The following is a 25,921-nucleotide window of genomic DNA, read 5'->3' as shown; positions in this document are numbered from 1 at the left end:
TCTACAGATTTTTTTTTTTATAAAAGCACATATAGCAACTCCTTAGAGGTATAATGTATTCCTTGTATTTTGTATAACCTTGAGGAATGCACATAGACCTTTAATTTCTGTGAGGGTTTTTCCAGTTTTTAAAATATGCAACAAAAAAATGTACATTTCTAAATTAGCCAGCCCCCTTCATTTTCTTAAATTTCAGCATATAATTATTTAGTTGCTTGGTAGTACGGAACTTGAGTATTGCTCAAAAAAGGGACAAACTGTTGAAGCTTTTTGTCTTATATTCATCAGGACAGATGCAAGAATAACAAATTTCAAAGGGAACAACAACTGCATGAGAAAAAGGTGCTAACTGGTTGGCAAGTGGACTCAGATTGGTTCACACTCCTACTATACAATAGCAACACGAATGGTATTCTCCACTAACAGGGTGCTGTCACCAAGCCAAAAAGACATTCTGCTTATCACACAAATAAATAATGTGGTATATGAATTTCAGTGCCAGTATGATGCCAAATATGTAGGCCATAGGTCCCAATGATTAGTGGATCGTATCAAACAGCATGTCCCTTCGGCCGTTCACGACAGGCAGAGTACCGACTGTACTCAACCAGCCAGTACTTGCAAAATTCAGAACATAGTTTCCAACATTAGAGGTGTTTCTGCAATTGGACAGCATGTATTCAACAATCTCAAGTTTGTTATGAATTGCATGAGCAACCAATTTAAGATTATCAGTTGAGCTCGCAGTTTGGCCCACTTACACCTGCTAGAAGCTAAATATGTTCATACGCAGGGCCCTGTCCTCTGCAAACAGAAAGAATATGTCAAGGCATTGCACCTTTTCCAACTAAACAACAGCATGGAGGGGGACAACTGTTCCCTGGTGTATTCCCCATGACAATGCCTCGAACAATCAGAGTCTACATGCCAATCAATCAACAATATAAATTGTTATTCCCTTTGAAAGTTGCTACTCTTGAATCTGGCCTGATGCATGCAAGACAAAAAGCTTCGACAACATGTCTCTTTTTTCAGAATATAATTATTTGATAAGTTAAATTACAAATGTACATTATCAACTTTGTGTTCAAATTTGCTGATTATAAACATATGACATGTTATTTCTCCTTAACCTGTTAAAAATATCAAAGAGATGTACAACATTTGAAAACAGTACTTAACTGTTATATGTTCCTTAAATAAATGTTTTTATTGTTTTATTGTGTTACATTTTTGATTTTCATGTAAAATTGCTGCTAGTTTTTAAAAATTCATTCATGGGATGTGGGCATTGCTGGCTAGGCCAGCATTTATTGCCCATTACTAATTGCCCTTGAGAAGGTGGAGGCGAGCTGCCTTCTTGAACTGCTGCAGCCCATGTGGTGTAGGTACACCCACAGTGCTATTAGGGAGGGAGTTTGAGGATTTTGACCCAGCAACAGTGAAGGAACGGCGATATATTTCCAAGTCAGGATGGTGAGTGACTTGGAAGGGAACTTCCAGGTGGTGGTGTTCCCATGTGCCTGCTGCCCTTGTCCTTCTAAATGGTAGTGGTCGTGGGTTTGGAAAGTACTTGGTGAGTTCCTGTGGTGCATCTTGTAGATGGTACACATTGCTGCCACTGTGCATTGGTGCTAGAGGAAGTGTATGTTTGCGGATGGGGTGCCAATCAAGCGGGCTACTTTGTCCTGGATGGTGTCAAGCTTCTTGAGTGTTGCTGGAGTTGCACTCATCCTGGCAAGTGGAGAGTATTCCTTTACATTCCTGATTTGTGACCTGTAGATGGTGGACAGCCTTTGAGGAGTCAGGAGGTGAGTTACTCACCGCAGGTTTCCCAGCCTCTGACCTGGTCTTGTGGCCACAGTATTTATATGGCTAGTCCAGTTCAGTTTTTGGTCAATGGTAACCCCCCCAGGATGTTGATAGTGGGGGATTCAGCGATGGTAATGCCATTGAATGTCACGGGGAGATGGTTAGATTCTGGCTTGTAGGAGTTGGTCATTGCCCGGCTTTAGTGTGGTGCGAATGTTACTTGTCACTAGTCAGCCCAAGCCCGGATATTATCCAGGTCTTGCTGCATTTGGACAAGGACTGCTTCAGTATCTGAGGAGTCCCGAATGGTGCTGAACATTGTGCAATCATCAGCGAACATCCCCACTTCTGACCTTATGATGAAAGGAAGGCCATTGATGAAGCAGCTGAAGATGGTTGGGCCTAGGACACTACCCTGAGGAACTCCTGCAGTGATGTCCTGGAGCTGAGATGACCGACCTCCAACAACCACAACCATCTTCCTTTGTGCTAGCTATAACTCCAACCAGCAGAGCATTTTCCCCCTGATTCCTATTGACTACAGTTTTGCAAGGGCTCCTTGATGCCGCACTCGGTCAAATGCTGCCTTGATGTCGAGCGCGGTCACTCTCACCTCACCTCTGGAGTTCAGCTCTTTTGTCCATATTTGAACCAAAGCTGTAATGAGGTCAGGAGCTGAGTGGCTCTGGCGGAACCCAAACTGGGCATCAGTGAGCAGGTTATTGCTAAGCAAGTGCCAATTTATAGCTCTGTTGATGACCCCTTCCCGGGGACGATGATGATCGAGAGTAGACTGATGGGGTAGTAATTAGATGGGTTGGTTTTGTCCAGCTTTTTCTGTCAGGACATGTCTGGGCAATTTTCTACATTGCCAGCTAGATGCCAGTATTGTAGCTGTGCTGGAACAGCTTGGCTAGGGGCATGACAATTTCTGGAGCACAAGTCTTCAGTACTACTGCTGGAATGTTGTCAGGGCTCATAGCCTTTGAGGTATCCAGTGCCTTCATCCATTTCTTGATATCATGTGGAGTGAATCAAATCGGCTGAAGGCTGGCATCTGTGATGCTGGGGACCTCTGGAGGAGGCCGAGATGAATCATCCACGCGACACTTCTGGTTGAAGATTGTTGCAAATACTTCATCTTTATCTTTTGCACTGATCTGCTGGGCCCCCCATCATTAAGGATGGGGATATTTTGGAGCCTCCTTCTCCAGTGAGTTATTTAGCCGTCCACCACCATTCACAGCTGGATGTGGCAGGACTGCAGAGCTTAGATCTGATCCATTGGTTGTGGAATTGCTTAGCTCTGTCTATCACTTGCTGTTTATGCTGTTTGGCACACTAGTAGTCCTGTATGATAGCATCACCAGGTTGACACCTCATTTTTAGGTATGACTGGTGCTGCTCCTGCTACTGTCAAATGATGTCATTTTGCCATCAAGGTTCCCTTTTGACAATTAGACCATTAAAAAGAATGACTTAGTTGTATGTTCCATTTTTTGTTGTTTCTGTATCAAGTGCTCATAAGACCATTACAGAATCAGGTTGTTGCTGGGGTAGAGTGGTGGTGGGGTGGTGTTAGTGAAGCAGTCAATGATTAACCCAATTCATTTTTCAGTTACTTCAGTGACATTGGGCTGGATTTAATGCAACCAGCTGCATATGAACATACATACGAGCACACAAATTACAAGCAAGAGTAGGCCCCTCGAGCCTGCTCTGCCATTCAATAAGATTGTGGCTGATCTGCTTGTAACCTCCCGCCTACCTCCGATAATCTTTCACCCCCATGTTTATCAAGAATATATCTACCTCTGCCTTAGAAATATTCAAAGACTCTGCTTCCATTGCCTTTTGAGGAAGAGAGTTCCAAAGACTCAAGACCCTCTGAGAGGAAAAAATTTCTGCTCATCACTGTCTTAAATGGATGACTCCTTATTTTTAAACAGTGACCCTGTAGTGATTGTAAGTAAAAACTTTCATACAGTTTTGGGGATCATGTGACTGTACAGATGAATCAGCCCTAAGCCCCAGTAATCTTAGAAGTGGAACTCTCTAATGGTGGTTTTGGTTCAAGCATGTAGCTTCATCAGGAGCTCTGTAAATAATGTTTACTGCTTCTAACAAGAAACCTATCTGGCACACCAAGTTTATTACAATTGGCGTTGAGGATAAATAGCTCCAACACTGCACCTCACCTCGCGAATGTAAGTATTTTGATTTTTAAGGGAAGATAGAAAAGTATACTCACCAGTCATGCCTCCCTTCGGCAGAATCGACCCATACAACTTGTCCATGGAAGACTGGAATCAGTACATAGAGCGCCTAGGTTTCTACTTTGTGGTGAACAAAATAACAGCGGAAGAGAAACAGAAAGCAATTCTTCAAAGGGCTGAATTTTCCCAGAATTGCACTAAGTGCGGTAGCGGGTGGGTAAAATGGAGTCCTACCTGCTGATTAAAATGGCGGGTTTTCACGCTGTATCTTGCCGAGCCCGCCTCATTATATATTCACTCCCGCGAAAAATGCCGTTTCCATGGCGGGTGGGCTCTCATTCACTCGTTCGCTATCACCCCGCTGTTGCATCACGCCAGCCGCCATCTTTAAAAGGCAGCCGCCAGCAAAGCGCTCATCGCCACCAGCTCACCACTGCTGCCTGAGAGACATGGCCTGCAAAGGCGAAAAGACTGCAGCCCCCCCCCCCTCCACTTTAACGGCATCCATGGAGGCCTGCCGGGATGTGCTCTTCCCCCGCTCTGGCTGCAGGATGCATAGCAATGTCACCAACCCGGCTTGGGAGGCGGTGGCAGTGGTGGTCAGTGCCAATGCCCTTCAGAAGAGGACAGCCACTCAGTGCCGCAAAAGGATGAATGATGATCTCCGTTCCACCAGGTTAAGTCACTCTTTTCATCACTCCCAACTCTCACACTCAACAAACCCATCCACACACGCACAGGGCCCTCACTCACTGCCAGCGCAAGGGACGTCACCATTCATTCTTTCACACACACCTTCATCTCATTTCAGCTACCACTTCCACTCACAGAGTCAGCCAGGGGTCCTCGTGCACCCATGGGGAGGAGGATCAGCAGTTGCACACTCCGGGGCCATCCACCTAGGTGACTCTGGGGGTGACTGGCCCATATGACTCCCCTCTTCCTGTGACATCCACAGATCCAGCTACTCAGGCCGAGGAGGGTGCCACTGCCACATAGCAGGACCTTGGAAGGAGGCCAGGGCCCTCCAAGTCTCGGCCCTCCATAGGACGCCCACCAAACCACAGACAGGGCGTCACAGTCAGCAGACGACGATGTGTGACACCCTCTGCGGACTGTATTGCAGGGCTCCACCAGACCGGTCCAGGCACCGGGACCTCATTTTCAGCATCCCAATGGTCTGCTCCATTAAATTGTGAGCTGCTGCATGAGCTTCATTATAGCGTCGCTCTGCTGCAGTCTGAGGTCGCCGCACGGGTGGGAGACATCCCTGCAGCCTCTGTGGACCCTGGAAGACTGCAGGGACCTGCGAGCGACTCAGGATGTAGGCGTTGTGCACACTCCCTGGAAACTGCACATACCTGCTGCACGTTTAGTGAGTGGTAGCCCTTAACGTTGATGAAGTCCACTGAGTGTAGCGATGGAGACTTGAGCACCACATGAGTGCAGTCAATCGGACCCTGCACCTGTGGGAATCCCGAGATCAGGGTGAATCCAATGGCCCTTGCACCCTGGCTGTCCCGGTCCCGGGTGAAATGCACAAAATTGTGTGCCATGGAGAAGATGGCATCCGTGACCTCATGGATGCATCTGTGGGAGGCAAATTGTGAAGTCCCACAGAGGTCAGCTGTGGAGCCCTGAAAGGAGCCACTAGCACAGAAATTGAGTGCTGCGATCACTTTCACAGCCACTGGCAGTGGATGCCCTCCATGTTCCCTTGGTGCCAACTCCTGCAGTAAGTGGCAGATGAGAGCCACCAGGTCCCTAGACATGTGCAGTTGTCTGCAACACTGGTTCTCAGTCATCTGCAGGAATGGCAGACAGCGTCTATAGATCCTGGGTGTCACTAGGCGCTGACCAGCCACGGCTCGCTGTTGCTCCTGGGCAGCGTATCCCGGAGCACCTGCTGCCCCTTCTTCATGAGGTTGCTGCTCCTACCTTTGAGCGGCCAGGAGCTTCAGTCGCTCCCTCCTCTGTCTTCTACGGTCTGTGTAGGCCATCAGGCACACAGCTAGGTCACCAGGATCCATGATCCTGACGTGGTTATCCTGCAGCATGAAAAAGAGAGAGATGTGGTTTTCCTGGCTTTACTTAGCACCTTTCCTGGCCCTGTGTGACCGCCCCTTACTGATTCCCGGAGAGTGCTGATCACCCCTCGGATGGCCAGAGGTGAGTGCATTGCATGACTGCCCTGTCAACCTACAACATGGGGGACACTGGTCCAAACCAGGATGCTGAGATTGCAAGGGGATGTGAGCACCTGCAGCAGTGACTGCTACATGGCCAGCGTTGATGAGGAGATTGTACAACGTGTGCAGTCCAACTGCTCTGCAGTCCAATAAAGTAGTAGTGGACTCGAAGTCTGTGCCGAGGTGGTAGTGGTGGGAGGGGTAAGGTATGAAGCACTTGGTGGCCCTTTGGTGCCTCTGCTTTGCTTGCATGAGCGGGCAGACTAGGAGGCTGACCCCAAGCATATCACTGTGGCTGCGCCTGTTCTGTCTCAGTTGCAGAGGCAGGGTCAGTTTATACGGGTGTCCCTAATGCGTGGCCATTTCCCGTGCTTACCCTGACCCCCTACCTGCACACAGGATGCAGCACTAGTGCAGCACTTGACCACCCCCCCCTCAGCAGTCGCCTCCGAGGCTGGCCAGCACTTTGCCCCCAGATACCCCCCACCCCTCAGCAGTCGCCTGCAGGGCCAGGCATCAGTTTCCCCTGCCCCCCCACTCTGACGTCCCTAAGGCCTGTAAACAACGGGTGAGCTGTGGAGAACGTTGCTGTTCACTCACCTCAGTTCCCCCAAAGTGAAGGCCGCCAAGATAAATCGGGACAGTTTGAACTTCAAAGAGATAGTGGATGTTTACACATGGCCAGATAAGCTAGACCATGCAGTGTGTTTATTTTTCCCAAAGGCTACTGACAATATTAGCACCATAAAAAGTTTTATATTATGCGAAAGTACGTTTTCAAAGATATATGGAACAATTAAAAAGAGAGAAAACTTATATAAGAGAGAATGAAAGGCTATGTTGAGAAAGATCCTGTGACATCTAGCAGAAACTTGTGAAACAGCCTCCAGCCAAGTCTGCATGAGTCTGCTCAACCAGCCCTGAAAGGTGATAATTGTGCTGGCCTGTCTTTTACTTCAGAGGCCTTACAAGGGGGTGCATTTGAGAGTCAGGTTAGGTAGGAATTTTAGAATTTACTACAGTATTAAATAACTGGAATCTTATGCATCTTTTCTTTTGTCAATAAATATTTTAATTTAGTTTTTTTTAAAATCTCTAAAGGTTTCAGTGGACTTATTACTTCTGAATTCAATGCACGCCTCTCAAAATAAATACAAATTGCAAAACTGTTGTGATAGCGGGATCAAGTTTCCCTCGTGGATTTGATCCGCCTGGCACACATCATCTGCCGCTTCGTAACAGTTGCGAGATTGTTTGGTTTACGGCATACACAACGATGCCATTCAGCGCCGTTTACTTGCAGAAGTTAATATTATCCTGAAGAGTGCCATGGAAATAGTGTGAGCAATGGAGAGTGCTGAGCGGGACTCACAGGCTTTGCAGAGTGTGCCATGTGGCACCATTCTTCAGTTGGGGTGGGAACCTACCACCGGGCAAGGCTTGAAGACCAGGGAGACAACCACGAAGCAGGACACAGTCCCTACTGCTCGAAAAATATAAAGAAATACAGAAAGCCTCTCACCAGTGATTCAGAAATTAAATTGTTACCAATGTGGAGGTAACCATGTACCAGACATCTGTAGATTTAAAGAGGCAGAATGCCACTACTGTCACAAGAAAGGGCATGTTATAAAGCAATGCAGGGCGAAATCAAGACAGCCAATCAGACAGCAGGCCAAGATGATTGAAGTGCAGAACATAAATGAACCAGAAGCTGTTGATACTGATATCTATTCCCTATACAATCTCAAGGCAAGGAAAACTGAACCAATCACCATCACCCTTCAAGTAAATGGGAAGCCTCTAGTCATGGAGGCTGACACAGGAGCACCGACCACAGTGGTGGGAGAACACACCCTTAAATACCTAAGCGAAGGTATCCAGCCACTGAATCTGGAGAAAACCATGGTTCAGCTGAAGACATACACTGGAGAGGCAATACAGGTGAAAGGCATCACCTCTGTTCTTGTATCCTACAGGCAACAGACCACTGATTGTTGTAACAGGTGAAGGACTTAGCGATTGGTTGAAAGAGATTAAGCTCAACTAGTCAGAAATGTTTCAGGTCAGGACAAGAAGAAATCCTGAGTTGACAAGGGAATACGATGGTATCTTTTGGAATGAGATAAAGAACCAAAGGACCTTCACAGGAAGCAAGGATCCCTCAGGTAAGAGTGGGTTCCATGGGAAAATCATAAAAGGAAGCAGAATGAATGCAGTGCCACTCTTGAACCAACTGAAGAAACAGTTGACAGAAAAACTCAACAATGTTCAATGTTCCAGGAGGAAGCCAAAAAATGCAAAAAGGAGACAGAAGAACTGAAGAATCAGTTGATGGCGACAAAAGAGGCATTAGAAGGAAAAGCCATGGAACTTTTCAAGATGCAAATTGGTAGCTCAACCCCCAAACCGAACCAAGTTAAAATTTCACCAACTGTGAAATCAAAATGAAGGACAAGACAAAACTCTGTGGCAAACAAGGAGAAAAGACAGAAATCAAATCCGAAAATCGAATAGGATATGTCTCCAGAACCCTATCTGCAGCCAAGAAGGGTTATTCACAAATTGAAAAGGGAGGCTAATCCGTAACGTTTGGAGTGAAGAAGTTCCATCAACATTTGTATGGTTGACATTTCACCAGAGTGTCAGATCACAAGGCACTTATGGGTTTATGTGGTGAAGATAAAGCAATTTGCTGATAGCCTCTGCCCGAATTCCAAGATGGGCTTTGATTTTGTTGATATATGAGTATACTTTTATGCACTGTCCAAGTGTACATATAGCAAATGCAGATGCCCTCAGTCGTCTTCCTTTGCCAGATAACATTATACATGCTCCAATGCCACAAGAAGGCTCCTTAGACAGTACCTTCCAAACCCACGACCACTGCCATCTACAAGGACAAGGGCAGCAGATAGATGGGAACACCACCAGCTGGAAGTTCCCCTTCAATTAACTCACCATCCTGACTTGGAAATATGTCACCATTCCTTCACTGTCGCTGGGTCAAAATCCTGGAACTCCCTTTCCTAACAGCACTAGATATACCTACACCACATGGACTGCAGCAGTTCAAGAAGGCAAATCACCACCAACTTCTCAAGGGCAACTGGGAATGGGCAATAAATGCTGGCCCAGCCAGCGAAACCCACATCCCATGAATGAATGAATAAAAAAACGCTTATGTTGAATTTCTTGGACTCCTCATCAGTCTGTGAGAAGCAAATAAAGAATAAGACAAACTGGGACACAATTTTATTGGGAGTCCGAAAACAGGTATTGCAAGGATGGTCAAATGCACAAGTCTCTGAAGAGTTAAAACCATCCTCAGCCCGTAAAACTGAATTAAGCTGTCAAGAAGGAATCTTGTTGTGGGGAGCAAGAGTCATCATCCCTTTGCAAGGAAGAGAACCACTCATGACAGAGCTTTACAGTGCGCATCCAGGCATTTCGAAAATGAAGATGCAGGTGCGAAGCTGTACATGGTGGTCAGGTATAGTCAACGATATAGAAAAAATGGTTAAACACTGTCTCCAGTTTCAGCAACAACAGAAGTTGCCCGTTTCAGCTCCACTGCGTCCTACATATGGACTATGTAGGTCCATTTTTAGGTACCATGTTTTTTGTGATCATCGACACACACTCTAAGTGGATGGATATGTATGAATTGAGATCACCTACATCGTGTGCAACTATTGAAAAGTTGCGCCAATGTTTTAGTGTACATGGCCTACCAGGAGTCATTGTTTCGGATAATGGTACTGCTTTCACTAGTACAGAATTCCAGAGATTTGTGAACTTAAATGGGATTAAACAGTTCAAAACAGCCCCATATCATCCATCATCCAATGGGAGTTGAAGGTGGGGATGGGGTGCCAATCAAGCAGGCTGCTTTGTCCTGGATGGTGTTGAGTTCCTTGAGTGTTGTTGGAGCTGCACCCATCCAGGCAAGTGGAGAATATTTCATCACACTCCTAACTTGTGCCTTGTAGATGCTGGACAGGCTTTGGGGAGTCAGGAGCTGAGTTACTCTCCACAGAATTCCCAGCCTCTGACCTGCTCTTGTAGCCACAGTATTTATATGGCGGGTCCAGTTCAGTTTCTGGCCAATGGGAAACCCCAGGTTATTGAGAGTGGGGGATTCAGTGATTCAACGTCAAGCAGAGATGGTTGGATTCTTTCTAGTTGGAGATGGTCATTGCCTGGCACTTGTGTGGCATGAATGTAACTTGCCACTTATCAGCCCAAACCTGAATGTTGTCCAGGTCTTGCTGCATATCAGCACAGACTGTTTAAGTATTTGAGGAGTCATGACTGGTGCTGGACATTGTACAATCATCAGCAAACATTCCCATTTCTGACCTTATGATTGAGGGAAGATCATTGATGAAGCAGCTGAAGATTGTTGGGTCTAGAACACTACCCAGAGGAACTCCTGCAGTATATTCTGAGACTGAGATGATTGACCTCCAACAACCACAACCATCCACCTTTTTGCTAGGTATGACTCCAATCAGTTGAGAGTTTTCCCCTTTATTCCCATTAACTCCAATTTTGCTAGGGCTCCTTGCTGCCACACTCGGTCAAATGCTGCCTTGATGTCAAGGGCAGTGACTGTCACCTCACCTCTGGAGTTTAGCTCTTTTGACCATGTTTGGACCAAGGTTGTAATGAGGACAGGAACTGAGTGGCCCTGGCGGAACCCAAACTGAGCAACAGTGAGCAGATTATTGGTGAGTAAGTGCTGCTTGAAAGCACTGTTGACAACACCTTCTATCACTTTGCTGATGATCAAAACCAGACTGATAGCGCAGTAATTAGACGGATTGGATTTGTCCTGCTTTTTGTGGATAGGACTTCCATAGGCAATTTTCCACATTTCTGGGTAGATGCCAGCGCTGTAGCTGTACTGGAACAGCTTGGCTAAGGGCACAGCTAGTTCTGGAGCACAAGTCTTCAGTCCTATTGCTGGAATGTTGTCAGGGCCCATAGCCATTACAGTATTGAGTTCATTCAGCCATTTCTTGATGCCACGCGTAGTGAATTGAATTGACTGAAGTCTGGCATCTATGATGGGGACCTCCGGAGGAGGCCAAGACGGATCATCCACTCGGCACTTCTGCCTGAAGATGGTGGCTAAAGTAAAAGTCACTACATCAGGTGTGCCTTTGGTCTTTGTAAGCCACTGAAGAGTATACTATGGAGTATACTATAATTCACATAAAGTTTGGGTGAAGATTCCCCCAGTCTCCAGAAATCTCAGATCGTCAATGCCAACAGATTTTGTCAGATTTAAGATATTAGAGATGCCAATAAGCGAGCAACATTGTAAAACAGTCTTTCCAATATTCCAGATCTGCAAAATTAAAACAGCAAGCGCCACAGAAAAAAGTACATATCCAAATAGAAACTGGGTTGTTGGAGCTTTGTGGGCCAGACAGACAGAGCTTATAGGTAACAGATTATAAAGATCAGGGCTATAGCACTAAAGTTGGGATAAAGCAGCCAATCTGTAATGTTATCATTGGCAATTGAGATCAGTAACCACATCTCCTCCAATGACTTCTCCCCTTGTTGAACATTCTTGGTCTCCTCCTAATCATTATCTACATGCTATTGACATCATCTATAAGCATGGGGCCAGCTTCCACATTTATGACCCAGCTCTAGTTTTCAGACTGTCCTGCCAGTTCTACTAATAGGGCATCCTCAGCCCCCCGAGTACCAGCCCACAGCGCCTCCACTCTCAGTGGTTCTGACACAGCCATCCCTCATCACCATTCACTGTCTGTGAAAATGGGAATGGTGGGTCAGATCTAGGCTTCTTAAGCTCAATGGTAAGGATATACAGCTGTACAGTGCCTATTTAAAAGATGCTACTCCCCAAGTTAATTGGAGAATAGAGGCCAAGTCGGGGACATAGGTCAGAGTGGGAGTGGGATTGAGAATTAAAGTGACCAACGAGTGGAAGGTTACAACTGTGTACTGAATGGAGATGTTCAGCAAAGCACTCAACCAATTTGCATTTAGTGTCCAAATGTAAAGGATACTGCTCTGGGAGCAGCATGTACATATGGAAGCAGTATTAGTAAATCATTGTTTTACCTGGAAGGAATATTCTTCTTGTAACCCAAGAAAAAGTCAGCAGGCTATTCATTCCTAGGAGCCATCACAATCAAGGCTTCCCTTGTCCTCACCTGATGTTCATATGCAGACACTTTGCAGCATGGGTCATTACATGGTAATGGTACCCCTGGCTGACTTTATGCTCTCTTGTGAAATGCTCGTTGACTAGAATATCTCATGATCAGATTCTGCCATTTTCTATTCATTCAAGGAAGGTAAAGCATTGCTGGCTGGGCCAGCATTTATTGACCACCTGTGAGACATGGATTTTTAAAAAAATATTTTTGGGGAATATTGTGTTATTCTGTGGGAAAAGCTGTGTGTATCCGTGTGTTTGTGTGTATGATCTAATTAAGCTGGGCAGAGATTAATAGGAAACAGATTGTCTGAGAGCTTAAAACATGAAAAGGATAGAGGTGTTATGTTTGAGGTACAAGTAAATAGGTTAGATCTAACATTTGCATTTTTAGAGAAGTTGAGAGTTTGAATATCAAAGGGAGTCAGAGGTATCAAGAAACATGTTTGCATCTTGCAGCAGTTCCATAGGTAAACAAGTAGTGGGGATATTATATTTTATTGACCGAAAACAAAGACAAGATAGAGACATGAAAGATTTTATATTTGGAAGGATTGGAGTTCAAAGAGGTGTGAGAACAATGGAACCTGAGATGAAAAGGGGGATAAATTATTTAGAGTTGCTGTTTGAGTTGCTGAGATAGCTCTGAACTAGAGCTACTGTTGAGCTGGAGCTGAGCTGGGAGCTGGTAGCTCTGGGCTAGGAGGAGATGCAGTTTGAATCAACCATCCAGTCAAGCCAGAAAAGTCTTGGGCTACAAAAAGCAGTTTTATTCTGAAGTTTGGTTTTCCACAGCACAGTGGAAGTGAATTACAAGTAATGTGGTATGCCTTTTTTGAAGCAACAGCAGTTTGTCTTGGGTAATATTACTGGATTTTGTATAGTTAAATATCTACAAGGGAGTGTTGCCTGGAAGGTGTTTACTTGTGAGCCTGACCAAATGGAGAGCCTTTTGGGGGGAAATCTTTTGTAAGATTAACCTTAATTGAGTAATTGTAATCTTGTGTGCTTAAGTTTTCTTTTATCCTTGTTAATAAAACTTTTACTTTTAATTTTTAAAATCCAAAAAGTGTTACTGGACTCCTTACTGCCGAGATCAGTATGTCTTCTTCTCATTTTCAGAATACATAAAGGGTATGGCCCGTTAGCTAAGTTTCCCTCTGGGGTTTGGTTTGCAAAGCAATTAACACCGACTGTGGTCATAACACACCCTAATTGCCCTCGAGATGGCAGTGAGCTGCCTTCTTGAACTGCTGCAGTCCATGCAGTGTAGGTGCACCCACAGTGTTGTTAGGGAGGGATTTACAGGATTTTGACCCAGCGATAGTGAAAAAATGGCGATATAGTTCCAAGTCAGGATGGTGTGTGACTCAGAGGGGAACTTACAGGTTCCCATGCGTCTGCTGCCTTTGTTCATCAAGGTGGTGGAGGCTGTGGGTTTGGAAGGTGTTGTTGAAGGGACCTAGGTGAGTTGCTGCAGTGCATCTTACAGATGTCTCCCATTGGCGGAATGACTAAGAACCAGGGAACATCGATTTAAGATGAATGGCAAAAGAACCAAAGGAAACATGAGGAAAAGCTTTTTCATGCAGTATGTGCACACTGTCTGAGAATGTGGTGCAGGCAAATTCAATAGTGGCTTTCAAAAGAGTTTTGGTTAAACATCTGAAGAGAAAAAAGTTGCACGGCTACAGAGAAAAGATGGGGAAGTGGAAATGCGACCAGCTGAGCTGCTCTTGTGGAGAGCTAGTCCAGACACATCAGGCTGGATGGCCTCTTTCTGTGCTGCAACCATTCTATGATTCTAAAAGGGTCAATAATTGTAAATGTGGCGCAAGAATAATAAACTGGACTTATGTCAAGCCTTTCACCATTCATTCAGATATTAGCCAATCTGTAGCTCAATCCATTTGCCCACCTTTGACATACCCTTTGATACCCACACCTAACAAAAATCTATCAATCTCAGTCCTGAAAAATCAATTTGATCCAATGACCAAAGATTTTTGTGGGGGAAAAAGTTCCAGTCTTTCACTTTTGTGGGAAATGGACTTCCTGCTCAATATGTTTTAATTCTTAACAGAGAACATATTAACATGGGTAATGTTTTAAAATCCTATCAGTAAGTCTGTTCTATGTCTGTGATTTTGATAATATAATGGGTTGTACTTTTTAATGCGTTGTATGAAGTCTGAGGCTGCCTAGCCTGACTAAAGAACAACAGCACTTTGGGGATATTGTCACTGGACTGATAATCCAGAGACCCAGGATAACACTCTGGGGAGTGGGGTTTGAATCCCACCTTGGCAGATGGCGGAATTTGAATTCAATAAGTATCTGGAATTAAAAGTCTAACGATGACCATCTGCAGGATTTTCCCCTCGGCGATTTGGGGGCCGGGCCCACTTGCCGAGGGGAAAATGATGCGAGATGACGTTGGGAGGAATCCCCGACATCATCCCGGTCCCTTTAAATCTTCAGGAAGGCGGGCGGACAGCGAAATCAGCTGTCTGCCTGCTGACCTGTCAATGGTCAATTAAGGCCATTGACAGGCTAATTAACCTTGTTAAAGGCCCTGCCCGTCCGAGCTTAAGGCTGGCGGGCAGGCCAGGAGCCCCAGCGGGTTTCTGATTATTCATGAAACTTCATCCACTGGAGTTTTTTAAAAATTTAATAAACTTTATGTGCTTCTTATTAACATGTCCCGTCTCGTGTGACATTGTCACATGGGGGGGGGGAAATCATGTTAATAATTTTAATATTTCTCTATTTTTTTTACTTTTCTTACCTGTCAGTAAACTCCCTGAGACAGCACTTAGCCTCAGGGAGCAGTGCGCACTTTGACAGTTGGGGAATCCCTCCCCTCCCCCCACACAGGAAGCGCATTGCACTTCCCGTCGGGCAGGCCGCTGGGCGGACCTTAATTGGCCCGTCCACTCAAAATGGTGGCGGGCGCTGTTTCGGTGGTGGAGTTTGGCTGCCCGCTCGCCCACCAAGGGCAAAATTCCGCCCCATTGCTGTAAAAACCCATCTGGTTCACTCACGTCCTTTAGGGAAGGAAATCTACTGTCCTCACCTGGTCTGGCCTACATGTGACTCTTTAAAAAAAAAAATGCCCTCTGAACAAGGACAAGGGCAATTAGGGGTGGGCAATAAATGCTGGCCCAGCCAGTGACTCCCACGGGGGGATTTTTTTTAAAAGTGGCAGTGTGTCCTGTACCTATTCACAGTTTTTCAGATGCAGTTATTTAGTTAGTAAATACCCAGGGAGCTCCTGGCCAAGTGTTGGTGGTTCTGCTTCGGTGCCTCTCCCTCCCTGGGGAACCCAGACCTGTCATGATCACAGGGCAGGGCCTTTGAGTCGCTCTGACTGGACACGGGGCTGTGTTACTTTCACTTTCGTTTGCAATTACAGGGCCCGGAAAGAGAGTTGGAAGCAGATGCGATTGGGAGTGAGAGGGATTTTGAGGACGCGCTTTATCCTGTCAGGAGTTTAGGTGTAGGGAGTCTGCAGAGAGCAGCCAAAGGAATTTAAGACAGAACAAACTGAAACTTGTTCGGAATCTCTATTGCGCAGAGCGGCGTGGAACCCGAAACTTTGGCAGGTAATGTTGTTGGGTGAGGACCTAGGCAGGTTTGGTGTACACGCTGCGGATGTTTTTGTCCTTTGTAGAAGAAACACGGGGGGATGTAAAGATCGTCTCAACACGGAGTTGTTACGATCCGGAATGGGCTGCCTGAAAGGCTGGTGGAAGCAGGTTCAATACTGGAGTTCCTTTCAGAAGGGAACACAGCAAATACACATGAAACGGGAATACTTGCAGGGACACGGTGAAAGAGGGAGGGAGCAGGAAATTGACTAGAGAGCTCTTTCAAAAGAGCTGGCACAGGCGGGATGGGCCGAGGGATTTCTTCCTGTGCTGTAAGATTCAAACATTATAATCCGGTTTCACCCCTGAGTCTCTTCTATACGGTTGTGTCTGTGTAAAGTGTTACTCATTTTGCCCATGAAAAAGTGAGGATACTCCTCTGTTTTGAACAGGTTTTCAATCTTTCCTGCTGTTGTACATCATGAATGTCACACTTTTAACCATTTCACTAAACTGACAGTCTCGATTATAAGGTGGTCTGTCAGATTGCCGGCGATCTAACTGTCCTTGTTAATGACACATTTACAGTACAGCAGCAGCAGTAAGAGATCAATTCCCTGAGGTATAAGTAGCACAGGGCGTGTTACTGCCTTCTTAATAACAACACATAATCCATGTGCACAATATACAACCAACAAGTGCTACAATGTGAGGGTGTGCCATACCACAATATTGAAAAACTGTGGGTGCCCAACTATTCTCAAACGCGTTTGTGGCTGTTTGTCTCAGTATTATACCTTCCCCAATGACTGCAGTAGATCCATGCAATCCTTGGAATGTACTTGGACAAACCCCACTCAGTTTGTTGGTGGCCCCAGACCATAGTGTGGACCCTGTTGGACCTTCCAATTCTGTTGCCCTCAAGGGATAACGTTGTTTCTGTAGCAGCCATGTAGTAACATCTGTTTTGTTGGTGTAAATACTCTCTGGAGATAGCAGCCCCACTTTGTTTATTTGACCATATGTGAAAGTGTAAATAGTATATTGAGATCCTGGATTCTGCCACTATAAGCCCTTGTCTCATCTCGTTCTACAAAGTGACTTGTATAATAGTGTAGCCCCTTTAATGTCACAAAACATCCCAAGATGCTTCACAGGGACACATTATATATACATATAAAAAAATACTGACCCACATAGGGAGATATTAGGCCAGATAACCAAAAGTTTGGTCAGAGAGTTAAAATGAGGTGGGGAGGTGGAGAGGTTTTGGGGAGAGGGTAATTCCAGAGGTTAAGACTTAGATAGCTGAAAGCATAGCCACCAATGGGGGAGTGTTTAAAATTAAGAGTGGCCAAAAAAGAGGAGCACATATATTTCAAAGGGCTGTGGGGCTGGATAGAGATAGGGAGGGGACTAGGTCTTGGAGGAATTTGAAAACAAAAAGGAGGATTTTTAAAAATTGAGGTGTTGCTTAACCAGGAGCAGAAGGGATGGTTGAATAGGACTTGGTGCAAGTTAGGAAGCAGTCAGCAATTTTAAATGGCCTCAGGTATGCAGAATTCACAGGAAGTCTTAAAAATTCCAACAACGTCTCTGTTAGTATGAGAGCTGACAGTCAGATTTCAACAGGTTAGATTTGAGTAAGGTCAGACCTATGTACCTGCCGAAATGGTGGGTTGTGCTTATTAACAGTGAAGCAGATCTGTGTTAGAAACAGATGGTGTAGTGTTCATAACAGACAAGTGTTGAAACCAATGAATGTGTTTACTTAAATGATTGAGTTACTTTCCCACAATTGACACACTTATACAAACAGTCTCTGTAAAAACACTTCTGAGGTGACAAATCTCCTGCCTTTTCCATAATTCTTGTGCTTTCTTCTATTTGGACAGCCTGAGGTTTAATTACACACAGAGCATGAAAAGACTGATTCATTGAAGAATGAAATGTTAATAAGTGTAACAGCCATGATCCTGATGAAAGCAGTATTTGTTCTGCTATGTGTGTGCACTTTGACCCTGGGACAACCACCGAAACAGGCAAAATCTCCAATTAAATCCAATAAGCCGTTTGTAACAGTGTGGAATGCTCCTACTGCAACTTGCCAATCCTTGTTTGGTATTAATCTCAATCTGAGAATTTTTGACATAATTGCAAATCAAAATGAATCGTTTATTGGGCAAAATGTCACCATCTTTTACGATGATAAACTGGGCTCTTACCCCCATTTTACTGAAAGTGGGGGTTCTGTAAATGGGGGTGTCCCACAGAACACCAGTTTGGAAGACCATCTTGCAAAGGTCCAAGTTGACGTGGAAAAACTAATACCTCTGAAGGACTTTGGCGGGTTGTCTGTCATCGACTGGGAGGCCTGGAGGCCATCTTGGATAAGGGACTGGGATCAGAAAGATATTTACCGCAAGAAATCAAAAGAGCTGGTCCGAAGGAGACATCCTGATTGGTCTGAGAGTCAGGTGGTCAAGCAAGCGCAAAACGAGTATGAACAAGCTGCCCGTGATTTCATGGAACAGACATTGAAGGTGGCAAAAGGCCTTAGGCCTCAGGGCTTGTGGGGCTATTATGGCTTTCCCTGTTGCTATAACAGTGTCATTTCCAAAAATTACACTGGAGAATGTCCTGATGTTGAGATGAAGAGGAATGATCGTCTGTTGTGGCTCTGGAGGGAAAGTATGGCCTTATATCCAAGCATGTACCTGGATCTTCAACTTCAATCAACAGAGAACGCACGCAAGTTTGTTCATTATCGAATCAAAGAGGGCCTCCGGCTTGCTCAACTGGGAGCAAATTACAGCTTGCCTGTCTTGCCATATTCCCGGATTGTGTATGCCAACACCACGGACTTCCTGACCGAGGTAATCTATATGGTTTTTAGTCCTCTAGTAAGGCCCTTTTTATGAGGTGTGTTATCATTGCCCCCAAGCTGCCAGTGGAGAGCTGCACTTACAGGTCAGAGAGTTGATCAGTAATGTTGTGGCCTGTTGTCCAGCAGGATCAGGGGATCACACCAATAATCGCATGAACGCAGGTGTCTGACAGTAGCACAGTAGCCCAGGATAGAAAAGTATGAGTGCGACTATTCAAGCGCAAAGTGTGGGGGTAGGGATACAGTTTCTGCTCTGGGCACAATCAGCAATTCCAGTGCAAATTGCATTCAAGATTGTGTACCTTTTTGAAAAGTGATTTATTTTCCCCAAGTTTTCATTCAAACTTATTTGCATATCATCAAACTCAAAATCTGCCATGAATCAGTGCAATTGGGCTATGTTTTAAAACATAATTTATTATATATAAAATAAAATTTTGCTTTATAAACTATTTTGAGATCTATTTAAGAGTGGTAACTTGGTAAAGTTTGATTAACACAACTGAAAAAGGTTTTATCACATAAAAAAGGGGATTTTAGTTACAGTGTCAATCTACCATCTGTGAGTGGGAGTGGGGAGGCAGTAGTGAAGTGGTAATGTCACTGGGCTAGTAATCTAGAGACCCAGGCTAATGCTCTGGGGATTGGGGTTACAATCCCATCATAGCAGCTTGTGGAATTTAAATTCAATTAATTAAATCTGGAATTGAAAGCTACTATCAATAATGGTGACCATGAAACTATTGTTGATTGTCATAAAAGACGCATCTGGTCCACTAATGTCCTTTAGGGAAGGAAATCTTCTGGCCTACATGTGACTCCAGACCCACAGCAGTGTAGTGGACTCTTAACTGCCCTCTGAAATGGCCTAGCAAGCCATTTCGAGGGAAATTAGGGATGGGCAACAATTCTGGCCTTGCCAGTGATGCCCACAACCCATGAAAGAATATTTTTTTAGAAAGTAACCTGATATTAAAAGTCCAGAAAATAACTTTTACGAAATATACAACACAGTTTTCTAGTTAGATTGCGGTACTGTCGTCCTTTGTCACTTTAAAAAAAAAAGTTTGATTCAAAACCTTTGAAAACACACCAATTATTGTCCTCGTGTCAGCCTAAATTTTGGAACTCCCTCAAAGGCCTACAAACAAATGCAGTTATCAGAAACTCCCAATGGCGACTCATTCACCCTTCTGGGCAAGGCCAGTTTTGTGAATGGGGCCTGCGTCTAGCGCAATGTTTTTAAAATTAGACCAAAGATGGTGGCAATGATTTCTGCTGAACTCAGTTTGCGATTAAAATTCTGGAACCCTCCACAACCCGGTTGCGACAATATCTGGAAAATTGCGCCAAAAATAAACCAGCGTAACTGAGAAGAAATTCCAGTCCTGTGTATTTCTGAAAATAAATCTAAAGGATCACCAAAGGAAATATTGAGCTAAACAGACCCAAAATTTCCTAGGTTCAGTTTCTAGTCTGCAGTGAATTGGCTGACCTCAATGGTGCCACTGTGTTAGGAGAGGTAAATCATCCAGGGTTACTGCTCTTAATTGCTATCCGTTGATCCTTTGTGCATACATGGACAGCAACACTCACCTATCAAGCTTGGGTTGTGATGTTCTCCAAGATGAGTAATCTGCCCATACTCACTGACTAAACTCAGTATGAAATCGTTTTTCTTTAATTCATTCACGGGATGTGGGCTTCGCTGGCTGGGTCAGCATTTACTGCCCATCCCTAGCTGACCTTGAGAAGGTGGTAAGCTGCCTTCTTGAACCGCTTTCTAGGAGTTAACCATGCTAAATTGTTGAAAGACTGGAAATGCTGTGAAAGAGAAATCTGGGAACACACGGCTGAGGGGAGTGAGATAGGTGAATGTTGAAATGTTTATTTTGCATTCTTCATTTGGCTTTAGCGCGAAAATCCAAACAAATCACCACAGGAGAAAACATATTCCAGACAAACTGCTGGGTTAAGAGGCCTTGACAAGATCCAGTTCGATAACCTGTGATGGAGGCATGACCAGAATCTCAAACAGTAACACCACAGTTTTATCTGTTCCTGAATCTTTCAGATTGACTTGGTCCACACTATTGGAGAGAGTGTAGCAATGGGAGCTGCAGGGATTGTCCTTTGGGGGAACTCAGATTATGCCCGCTCTAAGGTAAAATACATCATTTGGTCATTTTGTTAGAACTGTAATGAAAATTAAAGCACCTACACTTTAGAGGTGTTCTGTACCTTAAAGGTTTATTTTTCATGTTTCAAGCTTCATTTACCTGATAACCATTGGGCTATTTTTTCTATTTTCTTTTGTTACTATGATCGGATGTAACAACCACAGAATAATATTTTTGTCTTTAATGAGCTTATGTTACACAATTCAACATGAGTACTCAGTTAACTCATACAACACAATTCCATACGATTATTTGATTCTTTATTATTGCTGAAAAAAGACATTTTGTCAAAGCTTTTCATCTTGCACTCATCAGGACAATCGCAAGAATACCAATGTCAGGGGAAGCAACAACTTTATACTGTATGAGAAGAGAGTGCTGATTGGTTGGCAAGTGGACACTGATTGTTAGAGGTGTTGCCATGGAGAATGCACCAGTTAATGGTGACTGACAGTTAACTGCCAAGCATTGTTTGAAATTTAAACCAGGCAGCTTGACTGTGATTGGTCAAGGCATTGCCCTGAGGAATGAACCAGTGAATGACTATCACTTATTTCGTTTAGCTGAAACAGGCACAATGTATATACATATTCTTTCTGTCTGCAAATAACAGGGCCCTGTGTATTAATATACGTGGCTTCCAGTACACGCAAAAGCACCACACTGCAAGCTCAACTGACAATCTTAAACTGGTTGTCAGCGTAATTTTTAGTACACTGAGGATTATTTAGCAAATGTTGTCCAATTGTGGAATCACATCTAATGTTGGACACAGTGTTTTGAGTTTTGCAAACACTGGCTGGTTGAGCATGGTGAGCAAATGGTCTGTACCCTGCTCATTGCAAGTAGTGGAAGGGATATGCTTTTTGATATGATCTGCCAGTCTTTGGGACGTATGGCCTACATATCAAACGGGAGGCAGCGGTATTGTCATTGGTGAGACCCAGGGTAATGCTCTGTGGACCTGGGTTTGAATCCCACCATGGCAGATGGTGAAATTTGAATCAATTTTTTTAAAAATCTGGAATTAAAAGTCTGATGATGACCATGAAACCATTCCCGATTGTCATAAAAAACCTACCTAGTTCACTAATGTCCTTTAGGGAAGGAAATCTGCCACCCTTACCCTGTGGCCTACATGTGGCTCCAGACCCACAGCAATGTGATTGACTCTTAAATGCCCTCTGAACGAAGGCCATTAGGGATGGGCAATAAATGCTGGCCTAGCCAGCGATGCCCACATCCCATAAATGAATACAATAAAACATACCTAGCATCACACTGAAATTCATATACCGTATTACTCATTTGTGTGATAGGCAGAACGTCTTTTTGGCTTGATGGCAGTATCATGTTAGTGGCGAATATCACTCGTGTTGCTACTGCATAGTAGCAACGTGAAACAGCTAGCTTCAACAGTTGCTCAAATTTTTGAGATACCTTGCCCTTCCAGGGTAACCTGAGGTAGACTGGGGACTCTACAGGGCCGAAAGCGAAGGCCTTAGGCCCGGTCATGAGTTTGCACGAGATACAGCGTGAAATGATCTGATCGGGGTAGTCATTACCCGCAGGATGCCTTTGATGCGCCCTATTTCAGCATCAAGCTTTCATGGTGAGCAAATGGCTTGGGCCCTACTTACAAGGTTGCCAATAAGGCCAGACTTATAGCGCATGGAACTGTAAGAATCCCAATATGTGTATTGATCAGTGAAGATCGGCTTGTGGTAGACCGTGGTAGAGAACCCCCGGCAGATTTCTCCACTAGTACTTCAAGGAAAGGGAGTTCATTTGACTGCTCCACTTAAGGTAGCGATAGATATTTGCACTGTAGCCCTATATCATGGCGATCTAGACCTGCCACTGTTGCATGAACCAGTATTCATTGAGCTTATGAACTCGGTAACTCGTGCAGTTGAGTTCAGCTTTAACGACACCATGTATGCCCAAATAGATAGTGTTGCCATGGGATCTCCCTCGGCCCAGCTTTTGAAAACGTTTTTGTTGAGTTCCATGAGAAACCTGTCTTCGATGGAATGACACCTAACCTCCTACCACTTGCATATTTCTGATATGTGGATGATACGTTTGCTATATTTAAATCCGTAGTAGCATATAATAATTGCCTTGCATGTCTTAATGGGCTCCATCCTGCGCTCAAATTCACCTTTGCAATGGAGCATCGCCATCACATTACCATTGGGCTATTTGAAGGTGAAGGAAATACATTTAAGAAGCAGGAAATATAATTAATGAAATGCTTTGTTTCTTGTTTAGGAATCTTGCCTTGCTTTGAAAGCATATATCAGTGGAATATTGGGTAACTATATTGTTAACGTAACACATGCTGCAATGATCTGCAGTTGGTCGCTGTGCACAAACCATGGTAGGTGTGTGCGAACAAGCAAAGATACCCACGCTTTTCTGCACCTAAACCCAGACACCTTCACTGTGAGGGTGAACCTTTCAGACAAAGGCCCGGCATTCTTCCTGAAAGGACAGATGACTGAGAAAGACATCAGAGAAATGGCGACCAGATTTCAGTGCCAGTGCTACAGTGGATGGATAGGAGCACACTGCGAGATCGCAAACGGATAGACCAGTGTCGCTGTGTAACTTTTGGGCCTGGGCTTAAAGTGAACAAACACTAACCTGCAGTCATCGTTTACTTTATGTTTTCATTGGTGGTTCACTTTTGATAAATTAAAACAAAAAAAAAATGCTGTAAAAACTCAGCAGGTCAGGCAGCAACTATGGAGGGAGAAACGAAGGTAAATGTTTCAGATCAAAGGCCTTTCATCAGAACATGGAACCTGAAAATTAACTCTGCTTCTCTGTCCACAGATGCTGCCTGTTTTGCTGAATATTTCCTACTTCTTCTGTTTTAATTTCAGGTTTCCAGCATTTGCAGTATTTTGCTTTTGTATCATTTTTGATGAGTTTGCCTTCCTCTGGTATCATTACCATAATACACAGTGAATATCCAATAAAGCGTTTTGCACACAGGTCACTGACAATTTTTCACATCAAGTTGCTAGCATTGTTTTGTGTTTCAGCCTGGTCAATGAAATAGAATATATTTTTAATTGTTTTTGATTCAATTCCTATCTGGAAGGTGGAGAATTGTGCGATAGTGTGGTTTCTTGAGCTCCTCCAGCTATCTGCTACATTGCCTAAATATGTGACTCTATTCCACGAAGCTGGGGTTAACGCCAATCATTATACCTAGGGTAGAGCCTCAGTAGGCTATTCTTAGGCCCTAGTCCGGCAACCCTCATACGTGCAGATTGTCCATGACGGTCAATATTCCATCTAAGTCGTTCTCGTTTGTATCACTTAGTATCATATCAGATGATGCATTCATCACACGCAAGCAGCAATCTCCCCTTGTATTTTATCACATTTGGGAAGTATTCAGAAAAGTACTGCAGATAGAACCCCACAGTGTTTCAGCATGGATTTTAAAAATAAATTTAGTAAGTTTCTAACAATACAGCAAATGGAATTAAAAGAACATTATTTAATCAGCTCCCCCTCTCCCCCCACTTCCATTAATTTTTGTAAGAGGAAGAATCCCTTTGTTTCGTTCTCTCTTGCCTGCCTGGGCTTCCTATGCTACAATCCATTGGCAGCCAGGTTACTCACCTAGTTCCAGACCTCTGCCAGCGCTGCAAACTGCTGACGATGTTAGCAGCTTATTACCGGTAGACTTTATCAATTGTGATGTTGAGATTGTCATGGCGAAATCATTCCACAATGAAGATCAGCTAAACTTAGAATCTAAGTATGACTCACAGAGCCATAAGGGAGCTTCGGAAGTTACTAAGAAGGTGTCTGTTTTTTGAGTATTCAACTTAATTGAACAGCTTTCTTTCGGCCTCCCTCCACGGGTTGGCGCTATCTCCAGTGGGTCCGCTCCACTCTCCTCTCCAGTTGGTGACACTGGAGTGCGGTTTTTGGCTGCAGTAGATTTCTTCAGTTGGAGTTTGGTGACTGAGGGAGTTTAATGGCTAAATTAAGGGTTAAATTCTATCTAAAGTCTAGGCTTTCTTTAATTTAGCAATTAACTAAAAGTTGCTATTAGGGTTGGAAGAAGGTGAGTTTTAGTCCAGCCTTAAATAGGGCTCATAAAGGCTCTGCTTGCAACCGCAACTAGTTAATTAGATAACTGGCTTAATCAGGTTTTCAGAGGCTAGGTTCAGAGAGTATCAAAGTAAGCTATTTTATAGTGCTGACTTTGTCTGCACTGGAGTGCTGTGTTTGGCTGCAGTAGAGTGCTTCAGTTGAAGTTTGGTGATTGAGGGAGTTTAGTCAGAAGGGAGGAGGTGCTCCTTTCTTTTTCTACCTCTCCTCAGAAAGAAGAGTGGTGGCCTTGGTAAGTAGAAACTGGTGAGCAAATTAGTGAAGTGTAATATTTTTAAACAAGTTGATATACTTGGATTTAACTGAGAAGCAACATGGTTAAGGGAAATTTAGGGGCGGTAAAATAAAGTAATATAAATAATCCAAAGTAGAGTAAAGTTGACGTAAGGGAAGTAGAGTTAAGGCATGGCAGGGCAGCTCAGTCACGTGGAATGTGTCCTGTAATATGTGCGAAGTCATGGACGCTACCACTGTCCTAGCTGACCATATGTGCAGGAAATGCTGCCAACTGCAGGAACTTGAGCTCTGGGCTTCAGAGCTCGAGCGGTGGCTGAAGTCACTATGGCACATCCACGAGGATGAGAGCTACGTGGATAGCACATTCAGAGAGGTGGTCACACCGCAGCTTAAGGGCCTGGAAACAGGGAATGGGTGACAACCAGACAGTCCAAGAGAAGTGGGCAGGTAGTACTGGAGTCCCCTGGG

General features: G+C 44.4%; 1 protein-coding gene across 1 annotated transcript; it reads left to right on the top strand.

The window, feature by feature from the left end:
• The first annotated feature begins 16,082 nt into the window (after positions 1 to 16,082).
• LOC144681557 (hyaluronidase-1-like) lies at positions 16,083 to 24,099 on the top strand. The gene is made up of 4 exons (XM_078543235.1): positions 16,083 to 16,403; positions 17,905 to 18,885; positions 20,971 to 21,060; positions 23,351 to 24,099. Exons 2-4 carry the CDS (start codon positions 17,959 to 17,961, stop codon positions 23,669 to 23,671), a joined length of 1,338 nt encoding a protein of 445 aa, XP_078399361.1. The 5' UTR covers positions 16,083 to 16,403; positions 17,905 to 17,958; the 3' UTR covers positions 23,672 to 24,099.
• Positions 24,100 to 25,921: the final 1,822 nt, after the last annotated feature.

Source organism: Cetorhinus maximus, chromosome 6, assembly GCF_964194155.1.
Source record: "Cetorhinus maximus chromosome 6, sCetMax3.hap1.1, whole genome shotgun sequence".
Classification (NCBI taxonomy): domain Eukaryota; kingdom Metazoa; phylum Chordata; class Chondrichthyes; order Lamniformes; family Cetorhinidae; genus Cetorhinus; species Cetorhinus maximus.
The sequence above is the reverse complement of the archived record's forward strand: the minus strand, read 5'-3'. Positions and strand labels throughout refer to the sequence as shown.